At 41.8% G+C, this 26418-nt stretch overlaps 1 protein-coding gene across 2 annotated transcripts in view; it reads left to right on the top strand.

Annotated features, from left to right (window-relative positions):
- trrap (transformation/transcription domain-associated protein) overlaps positions 1–25476 on the top strand; it is a 79300-nt gene extending 53824 nt beyond the window's left edge. For both annotated transcript variants that reach the window (XM_035912154.2, XM_087845369.1), the window contains exons 60-72: positions 2–148; positions 830–930; positions 3386–3587; positions 4800–4961; positions 9892–9982; positions 10228–10433; positions 11071–11332; positions 16592–16817; positions 17107–17324; positions 18164–18348; positions 19704–19907; positions 22031–22225; positions 24352–25476. In XM_035912154.2, the coding sequence (XP_035768047.1) occupies positions 2–148; positions 830–930; positions 3386–3587; positions 4800–4961; positions 9892–9982; positions 10228–10433; positions 11071–11332; positions 16592–16817; positions 17107–17324; positions 18164–18348; positions 19704–19907; positions 22031–22225; positions 24352–24636 (2484 nt within the window). In that variant the 3' untranslated portion in view covers positions 24637–25476. The remainder of the gene's footprint in view (position 1; positions 149–829; positions 931–3385; positions 3588–4799; positions 4962–9891; positions 9983–10227; positions 10434–11070; positions 11333–16591; positions 16818–17106; positions 17325–18163; positions 18349–19703; positions 19908–22030; positions 22226–24351) is intronic.
- The last annotated feature ends 942 nt before the right edge of the window (positions 25477–26418 follow it).

Genomic DNA, 26418 nt, shown 5'->3' with positions numbered 1-26418 from the left:
GGGTTTGGTGAATGTGGCTCTGGACATTCTGAGTCGTATCCATACCATCCCCACAGTGCCCATTGTTGACTGTTTCCAGAAGATCAGGCAGCAGGTCAAGTGTTATCTGCAGTTGGCAGGTGTCATGGGCAAGAATGAGTGCATGCAGGTGAGATACAAAGCTCCATGTGTTCTGCTTTCTGCTTCTATATCAAATTGAAGCGACTGCTACATTCTGCATATATCATTTTCACCTTTCATGGAAGCATTTGACACGTTAGTAATTTAAGTATTTGGGCTGATATCTGTCAGCAGTAGCTCGAGGCATAGTTAGAGGTACTTTGAGTGGGAGCTATAGAAAGAGCAATAAGTGTTTGGGGTGGCTCTAGGTGACAAGTTATAGCAGTGAGACTTATAAGAGAGTGTGTAACTCAGGAGCTTGCTCTTAAGCCCATGGAGTGCTCTGATTAATAGAAGTAGTTCAACACACCACAAGTCATTAAAAGTGCCAGTAGACACTCTTCTCTCCCTCTCTCCCTTTCTCTCTTCTATCTCATCTGTGGTTCTCTCTGTCTATTTCTCCTGCTACACATCGTTTGTCACAGCAGTACATAGGGGACACCTAATCAGAGGCTCACCGTAATGGAAGTTTAGTTCCCTTAACACCTCTACTCTTACTTCTTAATGAACAGTGAGCAGTTTGTTTGTTCTTCACCTGTGATTATGGATCTGTCTAAAACACAACGTTGTGGCACTTCTTGAGAAATCTTCTGTCTAACGTAGATTAAAATTTACATGCTGCAGTTTTGTTTGAAGTTCAACTTTTGTTGTTCTGGCGTCTGTCTGTCAGGGTTTAGAAGTGATAGAGTCAACCAACCTGAAGTACTTCACCAAGGAGATGACGGCTGAATTCTACGCTCTAAAGGGGATGTTCTTGGCTCAAATCAACAAGTACGTTAACCAGATGTTTAGTCTTTGATGGCCTTTCATGCATTGTGCTTTTTTTTTTGCTTTTTTTTTTTTTTTTTTTGTCAACATCCAAGTATATATTTCTGGCGCTGCCTTCCCTTTATTCATCATCACATTGCCCTGAAACTGTGTCAGTGGTCCCTTGACACTGTGTGGGTGTTTCATCCTGCCAGTACATAGCAGTTATGTTTACTTGGCAATTCTTGCCTCAGAGTAATCCACCTCTAAAGCTCTGTTAGCAGGTAACCCATGTGACATGGCTTAGATGAGATCTTTGCCATCAGGTGTCAGTAATTTGTTTCTCGCTGCAGGGTTTGCCTGTGGAGTGTACAACTGCTCTCTCCATGTATAGCTGGGCCTTGCACACCCACAGCCACACTCTTTAACATTCCTTCCTCTTCAGCACCAGCTTTTTTTCTTTCTTTCTTTTTTTTTTTGCCCGTCATTTTGTCATGACATGGCGTCCTGAGGGGTGAAAGACAAATTGAGGAAGGCTTATTAAATGTATATGCAGCTCAATAATTAACTCTAGGCAATTTACAGGAATCTCTGGGATCAGCAAAACTTGCCTCCACCTCAGCAGGGTTTATTGCAATCATTAAGTTTCCCCTGCACCAGGGGAGAATTAACAGCTGGGTGGGGGTGAGGGGTTCAGAGATTCTTATGTGTGTGCGTGTGCATGTGCAACCACATGTGCTAAGGATTTTGGGATCAGTCAATTAAACGGGTGTCAAATATTTGACAGTCTGTTGGGTGACTGTGCTCCTGTTGAGCCGGCTAGCAGAAAGCGTTAATGTACTTTAACACTCACAAAGCGACTGAGGAAACCCCATTAAGTATTACTGGAGGGTCTTCGGCTCTGACTCCCATAGCAATCAAGCTCCCGTTTTTTAATCACATGCCAAATGCCTTTTATAATAACACATTTTAATTGATTGGCTTGGGAGACATTTCACTGCAAGTAAGTGGCAGAGCTGTTTTCGAAGCACTCCTGAAATGGAGGTCCATTCACCAACTTCAGCTCAGTAAGACTTTTTCATTGACAGGCCTGTCTCCTTGTTTTGACTGCAGGGTAGTGCGTCTCGGGGTGCCGCTTGCATCTTATTTATTAATCAGAGGCTGAAAGGTGTGTAAAAATTATTCAGACTGCGTGCCAACGGTTAGAAGCTTCTTGGCATGGTGAAAATAGCTGATGATTCAGAATATATTTCCCTGTCAGCATAAATGTTGCAGTCAAAACTCGGGTCGGTTGCCAGAGTCTACTTGTCTGTTTCATAGCCTGCTATTTAATAGTTTGTGTATTGAATCTTAAGTGTGTGATTGCTAGACCGCAATACCACAATAGAAGTTGTCAAGAATTTATTAAGATGGAGTGATGGATGGATAGATATGAAGTTATATCTGTACAGTTAGGTTTAAGATATATTACATAATACCATGAGACCAAATAGTTAATATAAGTGCAGACACAGATGAAATGTGGATTTTATTATACCCACACACAAAAAGCCCCAAAGATGATATCAAGAGTCCGTCATCAAGAAAATAAGCTATTTTAAGAAATAAGTGGCCCCATCAGCAAAAGAGGTCACCTTAACAGAACTATACTGAAAAATAACAATTAACAAAACCATATCCAATAAACTGACCAAGTCAAATGACAAACAACTCCACCAAACTATCTTTTTTTTTTTTTTTTTTTTAAATGAAGAGACCAATTCTTTCTCATGTGAATACAGCAGATGCTTCTGTCCATTTGGCTGGCGTCTGCATTTAAACCTTTTAGCGCCCTATTTTAAGGAGCCACCGGGAAGTTCAAGTCAATATAAACCAAATTTGAATGCTTCATGATTTTGAATTCAGAGTAAACACCAAATAATACCAAATTAAATAAATCAAACTAATTGTTTGCTTCACAACTTCAGTGACAGCAAAAAGAACTTAAATGTAGCAGCGATGTGGGAGCGTAAAACCTTGGTTCAGTGTCTGGTTTATATGAAAGCGGAGTGTGGATGAATATTACGATTGTGTGCTTGTGGATACTGCAGCCACATAGTAAAACAAAACTGTTAATTCATACTGGGATGAATTTTTATTCTACAGTACCGTGAGGAAAAACGCTGAAGACTACAGCTGCTGAAAATCTGTGGTTTATTGATGTTTAGTTAATATTTCAAGATCTGATCAACATTTCTCGCACACTCCTCCTTCTTCCTTCTCTTGTTCGATCGCTTCCCACCGTTTCTCCCCTTACATGCTGCTCTCTTCAGCCTCTCTACCTATTTCCTTTTCTTTTTTCCCTTCTGATTCACCTTTCACTCAATTTTATTTCCTTTCCCCCAGCTACCTCCCTTTTCTCACTTGCCCTTGACACTCATTAACGGTAATATACCCTTCACCCTCTAACACTTTTCCTTCCCCTTCTTTCTTGTTCTAGGTCAGAGGAGGCAAATAAGGCTTTTTCAGCAGCAGTACAGATGCATGACGTTCTGGTGAAAGCCTGGGCCATGTGGGGCGACTACCTAGAGAACATTTTCGTTAAAGATCGTCAGCTCCACTTGGGAGTCTCTGCCATCACCTGTTACCTCCATGCTTGCCGCCACCAAAATGAGAGCAAGTCCCGCAAGTACCTCGCAAAGGTGATAAGAGAAGTGGGATGCTGGGGAGGGATTTGTATGATCACCATGGTTGGTGAAACGCCTTGCAAAATGCTGATAATGGCAACATTTCAGTGGTTGCTTGCTTATCTCTTGATTTCAGTTGTCAATGTTTTGTTTGCTTGATCATGAAACCAGCAACCTTCCTGCCTAAAGCCATGTTTTGTTTTGTTTTACAACAGGGAGTCACTTTTCATTCTCTAGTTTCCTGACCTCATCTACCCCATACATTATTGCTGCCAATGAGAAGAAAGCCATTCTTTTTTCCACCTCTCAGGCTTAGCCATGGTTAAAAGTAGAGTAGTAATTTGATCGATTACAGTCTAGCAGCAGGGTAGGCAGCAGGGATTGGTTCCCACAGTAGATCGATGGTGGAGTGAAGGCCATCCTCTGGCACTTGGGGTCAACAGACTAATGGCATCCCCTGACACTCCAATCTCATGACCCTCTACATGAATTGACCTTTCTCTAACAGTCTGACCGATTTCCCCCATACAGCAACTCTGCAGGCAGTGCCTAGGAGGTAAAGAGATGGAACCTCTTGCTAACAACCATCCTACCTTCTTAAATGGACACTAACTCATTCAGTGTAGCCTCTCGAAAAGTTACCACAGCACAGAGCCACCTTGGTCTGTGTGTAGATCGGCTGTTACTATCGATTTCTGTTTAAATAATTTAATGCCAGCTTCCCCTTCATGTTAAATGGGGTTTTTTGTTTTGTTTTGTTTTTTTCTGGTGACCCCACCCATAAGTATTGTACTGCCAAAGTGGGTTGGCAGCGCTTACTCCTGATGGATGAAGCGAGATGACCAGTCATTATCAGTAATTATCCACAATCTGTGTACTCAGAAACAGGAAGGGGGGTGGGGGGATAATGTCTTCATCATAATGCACACGCACAAGCTTACCAGGGGAGGAGAGATCACCACCACATGGCTCAGCTTTGATCATACTGAGGATTGCCAAAATGCACTCGTATATTGCTCTGCACAGCAATCGCCTGGTTAGTGGTAGCAATGTTGCACCTTGCGATTTGGTGTTTTGCAGTAGGTAAATAATTGTGACTGTTATTATTGACCTTTATGTGACCTTTTTCACATTTGTTGTTTCTTCTCTCTCTGCCTCTGTCCTTTCTCCCCAACTATCTTTGACTTTCATCCCACCTTCTAACACCTTTTTTTCCCCCACCCGTAGGTCTTGTGGCTCCTCAGCTTTGACGACAAGAACACTCTGGCCGATGCTGTTGACAAGTACTGTATTGGAGTCCCACCCATCCAGTGGTTGGCATGGATACCACAGCTTCTGACCTGCCTGGTTGGATCAGAAGGAAAGCCTTTGCTTAACCTAATAAGTCAGGTGAGGCTTTTGCAAAACTCTATTTGTGCTTCAGTCAAAAATCTTTGTGGTCAGCTCTCAGTGGGTCTGAATGTTTGCTGCACCCATCAATCTTGGTATTGCTTGGCTCTCTGTATGCATTTGGGGCAGCACATCTGGCTTAGTGTGTAAGCGTCAGTCCTTATGCACGTCTTTCTAATCAAGATAAATTAACTGCATTCACGCCAAAGTAGTCTCTCTCCTGCTTTCTATTTACCAAATTAAGCATCCAGATTCTTTTAGTGTCCCCTTTTACAACAATTTATTGGCTTCCACTAGTCCCTGGTGAATTGGTTTTTAAATTATTTGTTCAAGAAATGATTATGAAGTTAATATTGAACGCATCCGCACTGCAGGAACAGAGCTAGTAATTAAACCAAGGACTAATTTGCTTTGCTTAATGGAGTATTATTTCTGCACAATTTGAAGAGGGTGATCTTCAAAGAGTAGTCTGCTATAACAAACAGCCATCCTCTCAACAGAGCTGGAATGTTGTATGGAGGATGTGAGGGAAACTGTGAAGGAGGATAAAAAGACGAGAGTGAAAAGACGAGGTTTTAAAGTGACTTTGATAAAGTTAAAAAGTGTCACACATTGGATAGCTGAATAAAAAAACATACTTAGAGGTTAGAAGGAAAATATAATACAAATATATATATATAAACCCAAATCCAAGCATTTTATTAGAATTTAAATTGGCCTACATTGACAGGCCCCCTCTAGCCCTTGGGCACGTGTGTAGTAGCATCATAAACACCATGTGAGTGTGAAGAAACGAAGATTACTTTACTTTAGCAGTCATTCTTACTTTTTTAGTATGCAGATTAAAAGGAGACATGTCACTGATGGCTGGTTGTTAAGCCCATTAAGAAATAGCATTTATGAAAGTTAATCCTGTAAGATCAACACATCAAAAAATAGCCAGAAAATTCAGATTTTGGGGGGAACTGAGATGTTTATTAACCCTTATGACAAATCCACAAAAATGTTTTTGCTATATCATGTTGTGTATAATATATTTTTTATTATATATTTATTCAATTTTTTTTTATCGCATTTGATACATTGGGTGTTTTTGGCAACTTCTTGTTAACAACAATGTTAATTCTAGACAAACAAAAAACGGTTTTGTCCATAACATTTTGAAATTATGGCAAGTATTGATCATGTTGATGAGAGAGTTCTCAGAAACTCATATATTAATTGTGATACATATTATACAGTTAAATATAGGCCCAACTGTAGAAACTTGCTGCATTATTTTCATTTGTTTTAGTGTCTGTGGAGGTTCTTTGTTTTTTTTTTAAAGATGATTCTCATCCAAGAGGCTTCTTCAGTTCTAGAACAACTGATGGAAATCCCAAGTATTTAAACGCTCATTTTCCTGTTTTGGTTTTTGGAAATCTTTTTAAAATATATTAGACCATGACACATGACTGATAAAAAGCTTAGCTTTAATCTCTCAACCCGAATCGCTTCTGTACGTATATGAAATGGATGTCAGTCTGTGACTATACAAATTCTCCTTCCATAGAGACTCACTTCTTCCTTTTGGTCCGCCTTTTCATGCTATTATGACTGAAGTCTTAAAGGTTGACACCCGTTTCTTCTCTGCCTTTTTTTGTGTAAAGAACAAACCACATTTTAATGCATGGCATTCTTTATCCCTCTCGCTTGACTGAATTATTTAGAGTTTCTCTGTGGCGGCGGGATGTTTAAAAAAACGTATGTTGAAATATTGATGAAGGTGAGGAGAAGAGCGCCTGGGGGCAGGCGGGAAGATGAATCAGAAGTTAGCAGAGAATCTCAGCACCCCTTCCCACACATGCTCCCTCCCTCGTTGCCTGCACCGTGTCTGGCGTGCTCCCTCTTCCCCTTAGCTCACCTCAGCCGTGCCAAATTATGACATTTCTTATCTTCCCATTAGTGCGGTGATCTCTGGTTCCTCCTCTTCCTCTTTGCCTTCCTTCCTCTTTCATCTTTAATACAGCTGTTAGCTGACACTTAGCACTCCCTCTTCCACTTGCTCTTGACATCTCACTTGTCAGCTCCATATTGTGCTTTTCATTTCAAGTCATTTTCTCTGTTTTAGGGACACTGAAAAAGAAAAATGTGAAAACAGCATATTTACTCTTTGTACAACATATAAAATTAGTAAATATTAGTGGGTATACTAATGTTGCTAGATATGTATAGTGTATGTAGTTCCCATGTATGTGTTTGTTTAAGAGCAAGGGTCACATTAAGTTGAGTAAGTAGAGTTTTTCCTAATTAAATAATCATTTGTTTGCCTTTATGACTTTATGAGACATCTGAGATGTCTAGGCTTCAACCCAAAGCGGCCACAGCCTTTCACTACCTTGTTATTCCTGTCTCTCTCTCTTCCCCACCTTCGGGCCAGTGTAGAGTTATATTCCTTTTGGGAGCCACGTCTCTTGAAGATTTTCAGACCAGCTGAGATCTGGAACAGTTCTTTTGGTAACCTAAGGAAGATGTACAAGTGTGTGTTACATAGCCACAGGCTAATCCGTTTTCAACTTGAACTCAGTTTTATGTAATCATGATTTGTACAATCTGAGAATCTTTCTAAAGACAGCTAGATGTCACAGGAATGTGGGTCAAGCTAAAGAAAGCGTAGAGGTTCCAAAATCCATTTATCCTCAGTCTTCTAGTCGTCTTCTGTCTCACTACTGTAGCCCTCTCTCTGTAACCACTGATCCTCGGCCCACCGTTAGCCACATTGAGCTTAGTTTTGTTGGATTTTTGGATTTATCCTTTTCTGCCCTGGAGGCAGCTACACTGCACTTTTAAAACAATTCTCCAATTTGGCCGTATTTGAAATGTTCAGCAAAACTGTGGCTAGGCTTGTTTTACTTTGGCATACAGTTTTTAATACTGTAAAAAAAAATTTAGTGAGGTTTGTCACAACTCATGTTCTGCCTTGAAGCGCTCACTTTGTGCAGTGACAGGGAGTATGTGTCATATATCAGTGTCAAGTTTACGGTGCTCATCCAAAGAGAGATTCCTTTACATTGCAATTTGCACGGGTTGTCATTCATTCTGGTGTTATTTGGTGAAATGTGACTTGAATTCAGACTGTAGCCACGGGAAAATGTGTGGATGGATGTTTGGTCAGAGGTTTTACTGCATGTTCAAGACTTTTAGGGTTTAAACAGTGTGAATCGAAACAAACACTTTTCATATCACCATCTGAGCTTTCAGATGCTGTTTGCACATTCACACCACAGTCATGAACTTTTCCAGACATCACCCAGCAGAGGTGCACGTGACAGCGCAAGTGTCCAACCTGCCAGCTTGTTAGTACAAAGTATGTGCGATGTCAGATGATTCTTGTGTACAGTTAAAGGTTCAGTGCATTAACTGCAAGTGAGTGGACAATGTAGGTGTTACCTCCTCCCTGAGAAAGGGCAACTGTGACAAAATAAGATTCTTTAGTTAAAGACTCACCTGAATCTTCTGTCACAAGTTAATGCGAACTGTATTTGCAAACTACAGGCTGAAGGAAAGGCTGAACTTTTACCCCTGCGGTAAGGGCACCTGGTGGCTTTGTTATTGTATTTTGCTGGCATGGCATGGGTCTTGTTGTCAAAGTAAATCAATACAGAGCTGTTCTGAGTGATCGCCTTTATCCTAAGATGAAATATTCCTATGCTGATGTGAGTACGGTCACCCATCCCTAGGGTATGAGGGGTTACTGAATGTTTTCTTACACCCTATTTAACACCTTTGGTGTGTTGTTTTTTGTTTTTTGTTTTTAACTTCTTAGACAGCATTCCCTGCCACTATTATTAAAACACCAAATGAGGGAAATGTCTTCTTAAGAAAATCAGTGTGACCAACTTTAAAAGCTAACTGAAGCTCAGTCACATTGGTACATCGTAAGCTTTCACAAACACTGACTTGTTTTTCCCCCCCCCAATAATTTGTCATCTGTCGTGCGTATTTTCTCTCCAATGTATCCTGATAACATGGTGGATGTTCATATTAAAGTTGGCAGTCAAATTATGATGCCAGCACCTATAATATGGTCATCTCAGTTATGTTAGATGACCAAATTATAGTCCCACTGACCTGCTGTTAAAAGCTTCTGTTTACAAGAGGCAGCCATTTAAAAGAAAGTTGTCTTAAAGGGGAGGGGCAAGGGAACTAAAACAGCTTGTTTCGGACAGAAGATGAACTGCAGGACTGCCCCAAGGCCCAGTAGAAGATATAATGGGTTATTTTGAATTATGAATAATGTAAAGCTACTTTAAACAGCCAATCATGTAATTTCATTATAAATAGAAGAATATAAGAAAAATATAACATCAAGAAGAATTTATTCCACATATCAACAGTTTGAGTTCACTGATTGTTTGTTTTTTAAAAACACAACTACTTTGATGGTAGAATGGATGACTTAGTGGCTTAGTACAGATACATAAAAGACTATCATTGAATTCACCTGGTGTATTACTTATCAAAGGATTTCCACCCCAGTAACTTAAAGGTAAATTTGCTGTGCATTTAAAACTCCTAGCCTCTTATGTCCCAACTTTGACCATTAACTCTTCTAGTGGTGTCGGTGACTTTTCTTGGAAGTCTTGAAGCCAGTTTCATCATCAGTCACATTGAGTTTTGTAGCTCAGCCATGACATGTTTTTAACTCCACTGACTCAAAGCTTCAAACACCCCCTCTGTAAGAGAACAGGTCTTTGGCAGTATCTGTATGATCTCTCTCTTTCACTCTCTCAGCCTGACACATATAGGCATACAGTATCTCTCTGTCCCTCTCTCACTGTATCTCTTTCTATCGCTTCCCTCTTTACCTCTATCTACACCCTTCTCTCTCCTTTGCAGTCCTTAGGGGGAGTCTTTGAAATGTAATCTGTGACCCTCTTTTATCTGCTAGGTGGGACGAGTGTACCCCCAGGCTGTCTACTTCCCCATCCGCACCCTTTACCTGACTCTCAAGATCGAGCAGAGGGAACGCTACAAAAGTGGTAAGTAAACAGTGCGTGTAGTGTGTTGCCTGATTTGGCACACTTTGAACAATAAAAGGTGGGGTTTTTTGTTTGTTTGTCTGGTTTGTTGTTGTTGTTTTAACAAGTCCTTATCTATTAATAATTTATCAGGACAGTGTTGAATTGGCCTCATCTTGTGTTTTCCCCACTTTTTTGATTTTCTGCATTCTTCTAATCCATCAATTCTCCACTGCTTTCTCCTCTTTTCCACTCTTTTCTCCCAGATTCATCTGGACAGCAGCAGCCCAGTTCAATTGGGGCCCAGCCTCACTCAGGGGCCTCAGACCCAGGGCCAATCAGGGCCACTGCCCCGATGTGGCGCTGCAGCCGTATAATGCACATGCAGCGGGAGCTACACCCCACACTGCTTTCCTCCCTGGAGGGCATCGTAGACCAGATGGTGTGGTTCAGAGAGAACTGGCATGAGGAGGTGAGGAAAAATAGTAATAAAAGGTGCAGAACAGATTTTGCTGCAGCAGAAGATCAGAAGGCAAGAAAATATTACAGCTTCCATTGAGAATTTTCATGTATGACAGTTTGAACATCTTCTGTATATAAGGGTCATGTGAAACTCTAAAGCTGAGCATGTATGCATCACATAATGAGGTGCGTCTGTCCAAGCTGAACTTGATGCACTTTTAAATAGTTTTAGCCTTGCTAAGCAGCTTCCACACACAGCAGCTATTCTGTGCTGTAGGGGAAGTCTGGCAGACGGTGATGCAGTAAGAGGGGAGAAGACAAGTGATGGATGGGTGCTGTGAGCGTGTAGGATGGGGCGAGGGATTTAGGGTTGGAAGTTTGATGCTATGAGTGTGTATCTGTGTGATTACCTGTGATGATCAGGGGCACTGGGCAGCAGCTGCAGGCTCTATGCATCATTCCACTGGGCAAGCAGGGGAAACAGTCATTGCCTTCCTTCTTTCCCTCAATTTGGTCACATTGCTGCATTTTTTTTTTCCTGAGGAAATGACTTATGTCTAAGTCTGTAAGAAGGACAGGATGTCTCTAATAATTCCCATATCATACAGTAATTCTTTATTCTCTCTTCTTCCTTCTTCTCTCTACAGGTTCTAAGGCAGCTTCAGCAGGGCCTGGCGAAATGTTACTCAGTGGCCTTTGAAAAGAGTGGTGCAGTGTCTGATGCCAAGATCACACCCCACACACTCAACTTTGTCAAGAAGCTCGTTAGCACCTTTGGAGTCGGCTTGGAGAACGTTTCCAATGTTTCCAACATGTTCTCCAGCGCTGCCTCTGAGTCACTGGCCCGCCGGGCCCAAGCCACAGCCCAGGATCCTGTTTTCCAAAAGATGAAGGGACAGTTCACAACAGGTTGGTTGGCTTTTATAAATACTGTCAAATAGAGCTATACAGAAAGGCAAAGCACTGAAAAAGTTTTTGTTTGAGGTTGTTTCTCCATGTTTACATTCAGTTTCAGTTTTCATGCTTCGTCAGAGCCATTGAGTGAATATGAAAAGACATAAAGTGTTTGAGTGTGTGTGTGTGTGTGGGGGGGGGGGGGGTGGGGGGGATGTTTTGTGAGAGTATGACAATGTGTGACAAGTGGCCACGTAGTGAAACCAACAACACCTCCTAGCTCTCCTCACTGAAGCCCCTCACCAGACACTAGCCGCCCTTCAGCAAACAAAAGCAGCACTTGTGCGACTGTATGTCTATACTCATTTAAATGATAAGTCAGGTGTATGGCTGGCTTTTGTAACAGTATATTGAACCGGTCACATTATATCTTCACAGACACTCGTGCAGCTCATATCTGTGCTAGAGCAGGCTGCCGCTGTCGCTCGGAGCAGCTGGAGCACTGGCTCTCTACAATGTAATTAAAGTTTCCAACTAGATGATTGGATTTTAGGGAAGGATTGGGGCTGGTGACTGGTCAGAGAGGTGTTTGCATGTGTGTCTGTCTGTGCCTTTATTACACTGCGTGTACACACGCCCACGCCGGGTTTGATTATACACAAGGCAGCAGCATTTCTATTCTAAGCTTGTGCAGCATTGCGGTGATGATATCAACAACTCGTCAAAGTTTGATGATGTAAAGCAGAAGACTTGTTTTCCTCCTGCTCTTTTGGAAGCTCAAAACAATTCAAGTTCTCTCTGGTTTCATTGGGGGTTTCAAAAGTCTGTAAAACCCTCTATCAACTTGTTAAAATACCCTGTAATGAACAACTTTATTTCTTTTTATATGAGGGTGAAGCCGGTTTTTAGTTCAGGTTTTACAGACCACAAAAAGTTGAGTAAAAATTTTTTCCATAAAATTGTGTTGGTTAAACGAGGCATTTTAGTGAAATGTAAATGTTTCATAAGTAGTCAGGTGCTTTGTTGTTGAAACTTGTACTGGCTGTGTTGTTGTTGTTGTTGTTGTTGTTGTTGAGCATTGTTTACCAGGTGTCTGCTGTGCCAAAACTAAATCTAGCTCATACAGTATTGGCACAAGTAGGTGAATTAAAAAGTCTGCTTTCTCTTCTGCTGCTGTAGCATAATGATAAAACATTTTTCCTCATATATAGTGGTTGGCATTTTTGTTCTTATTATAGAAAACTTACAGAGGAATAGATTTGGTTGTGAATTACTAACATAAATAACTACTATCAGTGTGGATTCACTAAAGTCCTCAGATACAGCAGCAATGAAAAGAATTTACTGAATTTGTCCAGTTGCATCTTTTATTTGTTTTTATCTTTTGGTTTTTTTTGTCTGTATTTTGTTTTACTTGATGGCAGACCTCCAGTGTCAGGCACATTAATGTCAAATAGAATACTATAATTGAGATGGCCCATTAACAGCTGAATTCTAGACAGCATGTAGTTTATTTCTTATAAAAAAAAATAGGGAATTATATCCTGGAGCCTTGGAAAATTCTTTCTACTTTCCTGATGTTTTCTCTGAAGTGCTTAGACATGGACACTAATGGCTTGAATGAGACTCTGCAACAAGAGGAAGTCTCTGATCTTTTCCCAGTTATGGATTAACACATTTAAAAAGACGAATTCCTGTCATGCACTGTGTATGCTTATAAGGCAGTAAATGAAACCTGTGGTCAGTTTTTGGCCTGCGTGTTCAGATTCATGTGAAAGCTGTGGAATGCAGCGAGGCAGGTGCTGTTTTATTTTAGCCAAGACCCCCTCTGAGACGTTACCTCAAAACAATCATTCTCCTGTTTTTTTGGAAGCCACGTGTCTGTTTTCCCGTGTTACATAAGGGAGTTGAACCACAGTTCAAACATGGACCATCTGCAAGACCCCTCCAGGTTTCAGTGTTCACATAAACCTTTGTGTTTTCTTCTGCTTTCTTTCTGAATTGCATCCACAGTAAACTCGCGCCTCCTTTTATTTGTTGCATTTCCAAACAACTCCTCCTGCCTGCTCTTTAGTCTCATCTGCTATTCCCGTTTAACTAGTACTGAGCCTAGCCAGTGTGGCTATGTTTGGCCCTGAGACGGAGGACAAGGAGAGCGAGTGTATGAAAAGCAGCTGGGGGAAAATGTCTTCTTACTAAAACAGAATAAGAAGTAGTAATGCAGGTTAACCAGACCTGATGAACATAGAAAATGACCGAGATTAATACGCATGATGGAAGAAGAGAGAGGAGAAAACTAATGTGAAGTCGGTGAGAAACCATGAAGACAGGTGTGGGGGCTTTGGTGGGTAAAAGCTCGGGAGCTGTGTACAGACTGATTGAATGAACAACACAAACAAGACAGAGCTCAGACTCAGAATGAGCACTTTGATGATGAATCTTACCAGATGTTACGGCGCCAGCTGTGCTCACGCAGCTAGGCGTCACCAGGGCTTCTGCCTCGCAGGGTGCCTGCCGACCGTCACTAGGCAGCTGTCCCCACGGCTACGCGGAAGCAGGGCCGACAGAGACCAAAACCACACAAGCCCTCCAGAGTGGAACAAACAGGGTTTACAAAACTGCAGAGCAGCCAAGCTCCCATTCCCTGCACCACGTTAGTGGCTCACTCGCTTTCACAGGGTTTGTGGGCCGGAAAATATGGGTTTATGTGTGCACATATAACATTTGGCAGCAGGGAGGCATTCAAATCCAATTACGAAGAATGCTATTTGCATGAGTTACTGTTTTAGCAGTGGATCTCTTCCAGAGACCTTTGTTAGAAAAGGTTTTTTGTTTTGTTTTTTAATATATTTAAAACAAAAACACACACATTTCCTGGATTTTGAATTTTTTGCCTCTTGGTTAGACTTAAAGAGTTAAATCTAAGTGTTATAATTAAATTGAACAGTTTGGCTTAGCACCTGTGTAACTTTATATAGTCTTTAGTGAGAAGTCTTAAGTGTAAACATACTGCATGTTGGTGACCTCTGAAACCTTTAAAACTTTAGCTCACCAGTCTGCCATAAGAAAGCAGAATTTACTCGCTACAGAAAAGTCAACCAGGCACAAGCCAGGGCCAGGAGAGTACATGAAGAAATGATGGTTCTGTATAGAAAGGTGGCCCACCTCCAGCTCCACAATCTATAACCTGGCTTCAGCAGTGTAGACCATCTGGCACAGCCAGGTAAGGCAGAATAGCAGCACTGACTTCTACACACAGGTCAGAGAACAGCCTGGCTAGTTTCCACACTGCACTCTTTTTCTCAGCATCCTATTCCCCACCAAGCAGGGGTCAAATATAAGTTCAGGGGAACTCAAAATAATTCCCTTATCCACTCACTTTCAGTATTGCACCCAGTACAGAGCAGTCCTGACGTTTTTTCTCAGCAACTCTACTTACATTGTCGGCACACATCTGAGGAGCAGGATTTAAATACATGAAAAGGAGGGAATATGTCCACTCTCTTAAAATTGGCGTAATCACAGTTTGTACAACTTGTATCTTGTTTGCCTTTTAATGACGGCCTGCAAATTACACTAAATTTTTCTGATTTGGATCTTAGTCAAAATGAGTAATGCGTCGATTTTTTTATTGATAGTCTCTGTTCGTATAGTCTCTGTTTACACATTGAGTCCTAAACATAATGCAGATGACTACCACATTAAAGCAGTTAAATTTTATAATGAAAGCTGAGATGTTAATCTCTGATTCTATCAGGAAAAGTATTAGATGGCTCATGTATGATAACATGTTAAACGCTAAGCTTTTTCATTTATTTTTTTTTAAATGAATTGTGACGGTTCTCCAGTTTTAAACAGAGGGAATGTTTTATATTTGATGAAGATGGAATGAAATTACTGTATTTCCTCGTGGCTTTGAAACAGTGGCGCATGCCTCGCCTTTTCTATTTGTAAGCATTATACACTTTTATGGTGCTGAATTGTTGTCGGGCTGCAATTTTCACAGGACTGTTTCAATTTTACCTCTCCTATCAAGGCAGGTGAATTGCAGGCGGACAGATAGCGAAATAGGGCCACTCCGAAAAGAACATTGGCTGTTTTAAAGGGCTTATTTAAAGTATTAGGAGGTCTCACTCTGGGAGAGATTGAACGGGTTTGAAATGGCAAGGCCTTGCAGTTTCATGGATTCATTATAACAGGCGGCACAACAGGGTGTACTGAAATAGGAGAGGTAGTTGAGTGCACATCTGTGTGTGAGGGTGTGTGTATGTGTGTGTTCGTGTTTCAGAATTGTCCTAGGGGCTTTAGTCTAAAATGGAAAACCTGTTTGGCTCACTTCCCCTCCTTCCGTTGTTATTGCTGCAGCTCATCTCAATATGTTATGTGCAATATGAGTTGTGACTTGAAACAGGAATTTAATACTTTAAGACTCTCATTTTTATGGCACTAATTTAATCAGCTCCTGGCCTCCGACAGGGAGTTTTAAGTCAATAGAGCAAACCGTTCTCCTTGTGCTGCCATGAATAACTTATCTGTGACGTTCCCTTAAGCAAGGCACTGCTGGAGTGGAGTGGGCAACAGTGCAACATAATATTTAAAAAGGCCGTTTCCCAGATGTAAATTTGTGTTACCGCTGCCTTGCCGTAGGCCATAAGAGTAAAACAAGGTGTTTTTAGTTACTGGATTAGAACAACACCCAGATCTTACTGCAATTAATCTTAATATGTGGTTTCAAAGAGACCTTGCAAACACTGAAATGTCATTTGATGTATAAGCTTTGAAATATATTATATTTTTTTATTCTTAGTTATGTTTTACGTTGCTTTGAGTAGGAACGTCCTCAGAGCACAGATTGGTCTCTAGTTTCTAGCTTTAGCGAACTTTTAAAAAATGATTTTACATTTTTTGTATATAGGTGGTTAAAGGTCACACACACGGAAACTGCTCAGTTTTACAGTCTTGTCCTGCTGGTGATGTAAAGCAGGTCCACTGGAACACTTAGGGGATTAATGTCTTGCCGAAGGGGAATTTGAGGGTAGTTCATTTAGGAGGAACAACTGTAACATACTCCTTTTTCCCTATGCACACATGCAGATTATATCTGACCACTTTCAGAGGTTGCATGTGGTTTTATACAGTTATCTTCACATCAAACTGTCAAAGGACCTGTTGTTTAAAAGCTGCTTTCACTACAAGTCAAGGTTTTTTCTGTTTTTTGTTTGTTTTTGTTTTTTATGAATGGGTAAAGGAAATAACTATTCTCCATCCTTACAGACTTTGACTTCAGTGTGCCAGGCTCCATGAAGCTTCACAATCTCATCTCCAAGCTAAAGAAGTGGATCAAGATTTTGGAGGCGAAAACCAAACAGCTGCCCAAGTTCTTCCTCATTGAGGAGAAGTGTCGCTTCCTCAGCAATTTCTCTGCACAGACAGCTGAAGTTGAGATTCCGGGCGAATTCCTAATGCCCAAACCCACACACTACTACATCAAGATTGCAAGGTACATCATTATTCTACACGAGTGCGGCCGGGCTAATAAGCACATGTGGAATTTGCTGTAGTCATGGTTGGTACTTAGTAAATTATTTAAGTGGCTAATGATTGTCAGATTGACCTGCTTGTACTGGAGCTTCCCCCCCGGGGATTTTATCCTGATCTTAAAGCCTTTCATTTTAAATTCTGGCTTTCACATGTACTCCAGTGCCATTCTTGTATCGCAGTTGTTCCTACCCTTCCTCTCTCCCACACTGTTTAATGCTTTGATTCTGTTCCTCTGAAACGCTGTATAGATTCATGCCCAGAGTGGAAATTGTTCAGAAACACAATACCGCGGCACGCCGTCTCTACATCCGCGGCCACAATGGAAAGATCTACCCCTACCTGGTGATGAATGATGCCTGCTTGACTGAGTCACGTCGAGAGGAAAGAGTCCTGCAGCTTCTCCGGCTCCTAAACCCTTGTCTTGAGAAGAGAAAGGAGACCACCAAGAGGCACCTCTTCTTTACTGGTATGACTAAAATGAGGCATGGGCGCATTTTAGGAATAGAAAGGGGATGATTTTGTTTAGACATTTGCTGATTGTGAAATTGTGGCTTGATACTGATGTTTAAAATAGTATTTTGGCTGGTAACTAATCCCAATAATTTTTCCTGTTCGTTGTTATTTTCCTCCTTAGTGCCAGGAAAACAAAGACATCTTCAATATTAAAATAAGTGGCCTTCATATGAAAACAGAGACGTAAAAACATGTAATCTTATGTCAGTATATCATTATCAGTCAACATGGCCAATATTGGAAAATACGGCTTTTTAACCAATTTCTTCGAGTATCTTTATGTGAGGAGATTACATAAGAGGTTTGCCTCTCTGCAGATGTTTGTTTTACACATTTATTTGCTCATTGGTGTCTTTAAGGGGAAATCTGCACACAACATTAAACAGCCCATACCAACCCAGTTCCTCCCAACATGAATGGCTGGTATTGATTTGATTTGAGGTGTCACTGCATGTAAATGTTTGGACTGCTTCTACTGTGAGACCTGTGCACAGCCTTTTACCTTCTTTGACCCTGCTTGGTGTTGACTGAAGGCACGCCTTCAGTGTTGTTTTTCCCAAACTCCAGAGTATTTTAGCTGCAGGTTTAAGGTTTCCAATGGTAACTCAGAGTTTATCTAGCAAGCGGAGACAAATATTTACAGTTTCTGCGTCACTCATGTGGCTGTGTTTTCCCATCACTGCCTCCCACTTATTTTTCTCTCTTGTGCTTCTTTCTATTTTACTTCCTTCCTCTGCTCTCCTTTGCCTGTTTTCCACCTTTTTTTCCCTCTTCCTTCTTCCATCTCTTCAGTGCCCCGAGTGGTGGCAGTGTCGCCTCAGATGCGGCTAGTTGAGGACAATCCTTCATCTCTGTCACTGGTAGAAATCTACAAGCAGCGCTGTGCCAAGAAGGGCATCGAACATGACAACCCTATCTCCCGGTACTACGATCGCCTGGCCACTGTGCAGGCTAGAGGCACACAAGCTAGCCACCAGGTAACTGTGTTGTGGTACTGTTCTGCATTAACATGCATCCAGAGTGTCTGATTTGAAATTTCACATCACACTTGAGCTAAACTTAACTTTTAATCATCTAAGGGGAAAATTGTTTTCAGCTCTGTGGGTATTTTTAAATAATTGATATTAAATGATTAATGTAGCATAAGAAATGCACTAATTTCTCAGCCTGAAAAGAAACCCTCAAACCCCAAGTTAATTTGAAAATCTGCAATTGGTGAGATTTCAGTTTTCCCTGGATGGGGAGGATTTTCTCTAAAAAGTGATGAAATAAAGTGAAAAGAACAAATTGATTTTGCAAGCTGTTATGTCATCTAATTGCAAAAATATTAGATTGTTAGCTCTTGGTTCAGCCTGACTCTCTCCTACACCTGCTGAGCTTAATGCACACTTAAAACGCAGGCAGATCTATAGGGGAGCATGCCTATAACGTTGAAGATAAAGGTAGGGTTAGGCTGCATGTTGACCCCCCTACACGCTTAACTGAGGCTAAAGTAATCAATAGAGCTGTCTTCAAGGAAAGCAATTTTAATCAACCTATTATAGGGGTTCAAATGGGGAACTGAAGAAGCTGAAGACCTCACAATGGAGCCAGTTGTTTCTGTAGTAATTTCAGTTGTTTCAGTAATTTAAGGCATGCAGCATTCATGAAATGCCATATCATATAATGCTATTTACAGTTTTAAGCCAAGACCTGAAGAAATGATAAAGTAATCACCACAGACCAACTGCAACAGTATGGTTTGTGATCCTGATTGAGCTGTGCACAAGTTGAGCCACTCACTGGCCATTCCATCTCAGCTTAGGGAGGAAAAATTATGACGGGTTAGCCGAGCAAGCTAGCCTCCGTTTGGGTTGTTAGCTGCAGCCATGATTAGTGAAGTGTTGCTTCTTCACTTTGGGAAATCTTTTGCTCTTCACGATGCAAGCATTGCCACTTAACACTAGCACTAGCAGTATTAGTACTGTGAGCTCGTGTAGAACTGAAATGTTGGAAACAAAGTGCTAGTGTCCCAGTGGTGCGCTCAAAACCTTTGAAAGTTGAGTTTAGTGCCCAGTTGCCAACAGAGTTCTTGAGATTGAGAAGTGGTTTTCGAGTGACATCCCACACAATGTCACTCTGTTAAATGAGGGAGGGGGTTCCTAACATGGCCATCGCTGAGCTTGCTGATGGGGTCACACAGGAGACGTTCCCATAGTCAGATAACGCTATTGAAGAGAACCCACCAAAACCTCTGGTGCAATTCATAATGATGGCAAAAGACAATTGATGTATCAAATAAAGAAGAACCTGCCCAACTAACCTCCAATCCTTGTTCATGGTATACTTCCAGGTCCTGAGGGACATTCTCAAAGAGGTGCAGGGCAACATGGTTCCCCGCAGCATGCTGAAGGAGTGGGCTCTCCACACGTTCCCCAACGCCACTGATTACTGGACGTTCCGAAAGATGTTCACCATCCAGCTGGCCCTCATTGGTCTGGCAGAGTTCATGCTCCACCTCAACAGACTCAACCCTGAGATGCTGCAGATAGCACAGGTGGGAAATGCACGCAAACACACACAAACAGCAATGTGTTGGACTTCCTGTGAAGGAGAAAGTGAAATCCGTTTGACAGGGGCAAATTCAATAGATATACACACTCTTAGATGCATTAATAGATCTCCATTACCCTCTCCATATCAGGCTGTATGAATTACCATTCTCCCCCATGACATTCACGCTAGGCCTATCAGTCAGCCACCGCTGTCAATGCAAAGGATGTTTTGACAGAGCGTTATATTCAGTCCCACTGCTCAGCTATCAAAGACGTTTCAATTTGAAGAGGCCATGTTTGTGTGCGCCTCCACACATCTGTCTGCTGCTCAGGGTCTGCAGGCGGCTTTCTCAAAGTCATTATTAAAGATGATTGTGTCAGTCGGTCACCCCTCCCCTCTGATCCTAATCGGCCTTTGCTGACAGGCGTTCCTCCGGGCAGCTAAGCGCTAGTATTAAGCCCCCTTTCTGCCTGTTCCACTCCACAGATCCCATTAGACACAGGCGGATTTTAGTGCGAACAGTGTATGCACATATAAACACACACACAAACTGAGAGTGTGTGTGCAAGGACGGGACATCACAACCCGCGGCAGTGCCTCCTCTTGACTAAATAAAGACCGTATTTTACTTAAGGTTGACTCATATAGAGCTCAATTAGGAATCAGCACCAAGCATACTGCTAAACAGTGTTTATAGGTCCTTAATTTAGTTATAAGACCAAATTTAACTACACATCAACAACAAGTACAAACACCACAGGCAGTGTGGCATCTTCACTGACACTGAATATAAATTGGAGGGCGTGGTGCTTAATAAATTTGCTATTTGTCAGTCAGATCACTTGTATCATCACCCTGGAACAGCTCCACCAGTCACAATGACACAGACATCAACAGCTCAATAAATGAACAGGGGCTTCTCAAGGAAATTATATTATTTTCTGGATGCTGCCGAGCAGCACAGTGGGCGTGTGCCATTATTGAGCTCATACAGTGACGATAGAAATGGACGTCAATGGCAGCATTTTTATCCAACATCTTTGTTTAAACGACAGAACAACGTAAAAACGGGCCAGTCTTAATGAAATTTGAGGCATTATTTCATCATTATTGTTTGCAGGCAAAGGTTGTATCCAGATATCAACAATAACCCTCCTCCTTTTCTTAACATTCATCTTCATTTTGCACCAGAATATCACAAATCATCCAGTATGATACTTTACACCATTGTGGAAAAAAAGGGTCAGTAAAAGCATCTCATCATGTCTTGAGAATTAGTTGAATTTCCTTACAGTGTTAAGTGTCTTCACTCTTTGGCATTTGTTGTGGAATTTGTCCACTGAGGTTTCTCACCGTCAAGCCCGCAGCCCCGAGTCACTTGACGTTGCACAGTAATGTTGCATCATTCCTTTCACACCGGCCTCTAAATGAAGCCATCGCTGACCACTAGTCTGGTGCTTTAGCATTCTGAACGCTGCCTTCACAGCCAACAGTCTGCAGGCTTATCTGTGCCTTCTGGGAGTTGCTGGTGTCTCAGCCCACTGCCTCTAGGCCCTCTGCTGGGGCTTGGAGGAGCAAATGAAATGTAGGTGAGAGAGGGGGGGTGTGTTAAGGAGAAAGAGGGAGGGAGGGAAGAGGCCAGACAGAGGAGGAGGAGAGCGAGCACGAGCTGGAATGAAATGCTCTGCTATAAAGCTGTCAGAGCTACTCACTTTTTCATATAAGGGAGCTTATCTTTCCTGGAATGGTCGCTTGTGTAGCGGCCTTCTCGCACATAAATGCAGGCTTAAAAGATGAAACTCGGCCGTATATATTTAAGTCAGCAGAGAGCAAAGGGGGAGGGGAACAGGGGGCAGTGGAGGTGAGTTAAGGATTATAGATGCTGTGCCGCGGATAGTTTGACATGTTACTGTTTCTGGGACATGAAGATCAATAATGGCAGCCATTTGTTGCCATGAGCTTGTTTTGAAGCTCTCCCAGCTTTACTGAAGACGAGGAGTTGTTTTCTTGGTGCTAATGTGGTTAAAGGAATGTGGAGTACACTGCAGAAAATTATATTTCCTGATTATTTTTTGTTTTTTGCCATTGTATAAAAGTTATGTTTATTTCCTCCTCTGATTTCAGGACACAGGAAAGCTCAACGTTTCTTACTTCCGCTTCGACATCAATGACGCCACGGGTGACCTGGATGCTAATCGCCCCGTTCCATTCCGCTTGACGCCAAACATCTCTGAGTTCCTGACCACCATCGGCGTCTCTGGCCCACTCACCGCCTCGATGATCGCTGTGGCTCGGTGCTTTGCACAGCCAAACTTTAAGGTGCCACGTCTGCTTTCTTTTTTTCTTTTTAAATACACTACATAGTGTATCAGAACGGCTTAGACATAGAAGCTTGCAGTAAACTTGAAATTAAATGGCTGAATATGAAGTTTACAAAACTCTAGTGCTCATTGTTTCCCCCTCCAGGCGCACGGCATGCATCCATACGATAATCATACTTTTGCAAGCATGCCTGGAGTCACTGCAGCCGCTGTTACACTGCCTGCCAACGACATGAAACTCATGAATCCGCTCTTTCTAACAGTCTGTTTGTTTTGATTGTTACAGGTGAACAGCCATAAAATCACAGCACTTTGAAATCCTGTACTTTAACAAGTAATACATGGATTGATTACAGCCTCTGATTGGAGGTTTAACTTTAGTGGATGGGTGGGAGGGACACTTTTGAATCTCTTTCACTTTTTATGATGCATATCCAAACCAGGTTGTTTTTTTTTCCATGGAGCTGGAAGTGACCGTACTTTTACAAACAAATAAAATGCTAAATTATGAGCTGAACAGTACAGTACAGTTGCTTTTTGGATAGTCTGTACCTCAGAGCTTGGAATAATATTTGTGAGATCCAGTTCAGTGATTCAGCACAGGTGAGGTCTATCACATTGCTTCTGGCTACAACCTCGGCCTGTTTATTAGTGCCGCCATGCCCCTAATTTTATGCTTTAAACAGTTCTTATGAGGGTGAAAAATGATCTCCAGAGGCTTACATATTAACTTCATCCCTGAAGGTGTTTGTTTTAAATCCAAGCCTGAGGAGATTTACTCACTTCTGCAGCAAACCTCAAGTGGTCATTTGAGGAACTGCACTTTTTGTCGCTTCAATGTTGGCCTTAGTTTGTTAATAAGATAACACAGAGGATTGGCTTCTACTGACCGTCGCACAAAAGACCACAGCTTAACTGTAAACCTCTCTCATTGTGTTAGTTTTAGGCTCGTGAAAATTAAGGAGCAGATCACCGTTAAAACATTCAGTAACACGAGCTCGTCAAAAATGTTGCGTTTACGTTTAAATCTCAGATATATTTGAAGAATTACATTTGTTTAATTTATATAACTTGAGTCTTGGAAGCTTTTAGAAGAAGTGGGGTCAGTCGGCTGCCATTGCTGTTGCTCGCGGTGACTCGAGCGTTGCGGTTTGTTGTCAAATTTAAGCTCCTGCGGCGCTCTCCGGATATTGCCTGGCACTTAAACTTGGTGAACTTCCTCTGGGTTTAGGTCTGAGGCTTAACTAAAAACAAAGCAGTGAAAAACAGTAGCAGTCGTTGGGTTGTGTAATATATGTAAAGCAGGGCAGTAATGACAGGCCTGCAGTGTCTGTGTATGGGTCAAGCTCATACTTAAAGTCTGACTGATGTTCCAGACACAGAAGCGCTTAAGATGCAAATAAACAGAACACTTGACCATGTGAACTAGTTGGGACCGAACGCTAGAGACCAGTGCTGCTTGTAGCCAGAGCAGAGAGGTATTACCACAGAGCACAGGAAAACACAAACACTTAACAATCATCCACTCAGATATAGTGAAGCCTTAAACTATTTAAACAGTCTAGTGCCGTCTGAAACCGAATAAACACTTTAGGTGAGGGTGGGGAACGGCGTGTACGTAGTCAGGCGATGATTGCCAGGTCTTGGTTTTGATGGTTATGCGTTTCAGATCTGTGTCACCGTAATGAGCTGTTAACATCTCAGAGATTTCCCTGCAGATGACTGCCGTGCCCTAAATTGGAGTTAACAGCTTTGTTTTATATGTATGTTTGAAATTAGCAGGGACTTTAAATAAACTGAGGTTTTTGTCACGTTTCACTGCTCTCATTTCCACGACAGACTGTTTGAACACACTACCCAGGAGACTGGCATATAATCATATATTTGAGAGCTTCATATAAACTCTATGACTGTAGTTTGCAGTATAAAAACTTCAGTTTTTACATCATTTGTTGCATTGCAGTATAAAAAGGGAAAGTCTGTTTGCATCCTGATGTGGTCAATCCTTAGTAATCAAATGTTTTATCATCAGGATGTTGATGTTTTAAATTCTAGACCTCATATATTTCTTAAAAAATGAATCTGTTTCCTGAAAGTGACCTCCTGATTTCCTTTCTCTCATAGGTGGATGGAATCTTGAAGGCCGTCCTTCGTGATGAGATCATCGCGTGGCACAAGAAGACCCAGGAGGACACGTCCATTCCCCTGTCCCCAGCCGGGCAGCCAGAGAACATGGACTCCCAGCAGTTGGTCTCGCTGGTCCAGAAGGCCGTCACGGCCATCATGACTCGCCTCCATAACCTGGCTCAATTCGAGGGAGGCGAGAGTAAGGTCAACACTCTGGTGGCTGCAGCAAACAGCCTTGACAATCTGTGTCGCATGGATCCAGCCTGGCACCCCTGGCTCTGAGAAATCGGAGGCGAGAGAGGAGAAAAGGCACAGCGGAGTTCACGGGATGAAGGGGAAACACTTTTTTTTAGTTTGATTAAAAAAGACAAGGGCCGTTACATCTATGTTGCTCTTTGGAAAGTGAATTCGCATTGAGACAAAAGCCCTGGTTGTCAGAGCTTGCCTGTGTTCTCAACAGTTATGTTTTTATTTTATTTTAAAAGAAGAAAAAACACACAAGCCTCCTTCATTGTATATTTATTTTTGTATCAGAATGACAGGGATCCCGCATAATGTCAGCGTCCCTTCTCTTTACTGTGACAAAGAGGTATTACAAGGAATTGTTTAGGTACCCACTCATTTAATCTTGTGGAAGTTTCTAATTAAAACACTTTGTTTGTTGTTTGCAATGTGTTTTACACGCATCAAGATCTTGGAACATTTTCACTTTGATTTGTTTTCTTCTCAGATGGTCATGTGTCCTCCCAAACCTGTAGCTTCTTTGCTATACCTTCTAAATGAGAAGTATTGTTGTCCTGTGAATAACAGATGTTGCTCTTTGATTTTTATTTCATCCACTGCTTGAACTGTATTAAGATGTCAGAGGATTCCTGTGTAAAAAGCTTCTGTTCTCCACATTTTTTTTTTTTTTGGATTCAGCTGGCGCTGTAATAAGCTATATGACCACTGTAATGCAAATATGTAATTCCCAAGCTGCCTGTGTATGCTATTCGCACCCCCCACCCCACCCCTTTATTTTTATTTTTTTAGAGGTACTCTACCGTTTCCAACAGAAGAATTCTCTCCTGCCTTGTAAATAAGCATTTTATTGTAATAAAATGCTCATTTTTTAATAGAAAAGCTGTGTTGGCTCCTTTTGCTTGTAATCTCCTGCAGTTTTCTTTACACTGTAAAGAAACCAATGAATCTCAAAAATGAGTTTTAACTGTGTTCACAATTACCATAAAGCAGAACTAACAATTAGTCTTCTCCCCATTTTTTTAAACGAGTTGTAAAACAGCAATAAGAGCCAGTAATGCGCCTCTGTGCCTCACATCTATTGCATCACTGTCACAGCCATAATCACCCTGAAGGACGCACTCTTGGATATTATTGCTGTAATAACTCTTGCTGTGAAATGACTCCAGACGAACCGTTCTCTGTTTAAAGTCTATTGCCGTCATCCTCGCCGTTCACAGTTAGCAGACGTTTATGGGGAGGCATTTCTTCCCAGCAGTGTTGAATCAGAGCGTGCCTTCTGTCTCGTGGAGGTACAGTAACCTTGTGGTCGTTCCCCTTCGCTTTGGTTAGAAAGTCCTGCAGAGGTGTGGCGAGGCGTCCCACCGCCGGTGCTTGATTAATGCGTGCCAGCAGATCTCCGAGTGGGCTGGCCTCGCTTGACTTATACACACTGTCAGCCGGCCCGCCTGCACTCATAAACAAAGGTTATATCTCTGTTTGCCTCGATAGAAACACAGTCTCTGCCTCTCAACGTGTTTACACACTTCCTCCAAAGGTTTCTGATCCACACAAGAAAAAGAAAAGAGCGTTTGGTCTGCGAGTGGCAGCAGCTGCTAGTTTCCAACATTCACCGTGAACATCCTTCTTTGTAGCTGTCATTTCAGTAAGCGTCTTGGATAAGAGGCTGCAGTGTTTTGGTAGGTGCTTGCTTTTGTACATACAGAAAGCATCTGTGATCGTTTATACAAATGTTGGGGTTTTTTTCCCTCCCCCTGTTGGATTTCTCTGGGCTTTAGCACATTCTTGGGAATGTTTTCAAGACAAGCTGAAAGGAAGCTTGTC

Source organism: Neolamprologus brichardi, chromosome 8 (assembly GCF_056152115.1).
Source record: "Neolamprologus brichardi isolate AB-2024 chromosome 8, ASM5615211v1, whole genome shotgun sequence".
Classification (NCBI taxonomy): Eukaryota; Metazoa; Chordata; class Actinopteri; order Cichliformes; family Cichlidae; genus Neolamprologus; species Neolamprologus brichardi.
This window is presented reverse-complemented; position numbering and strand designations above follow the sequence as displayed.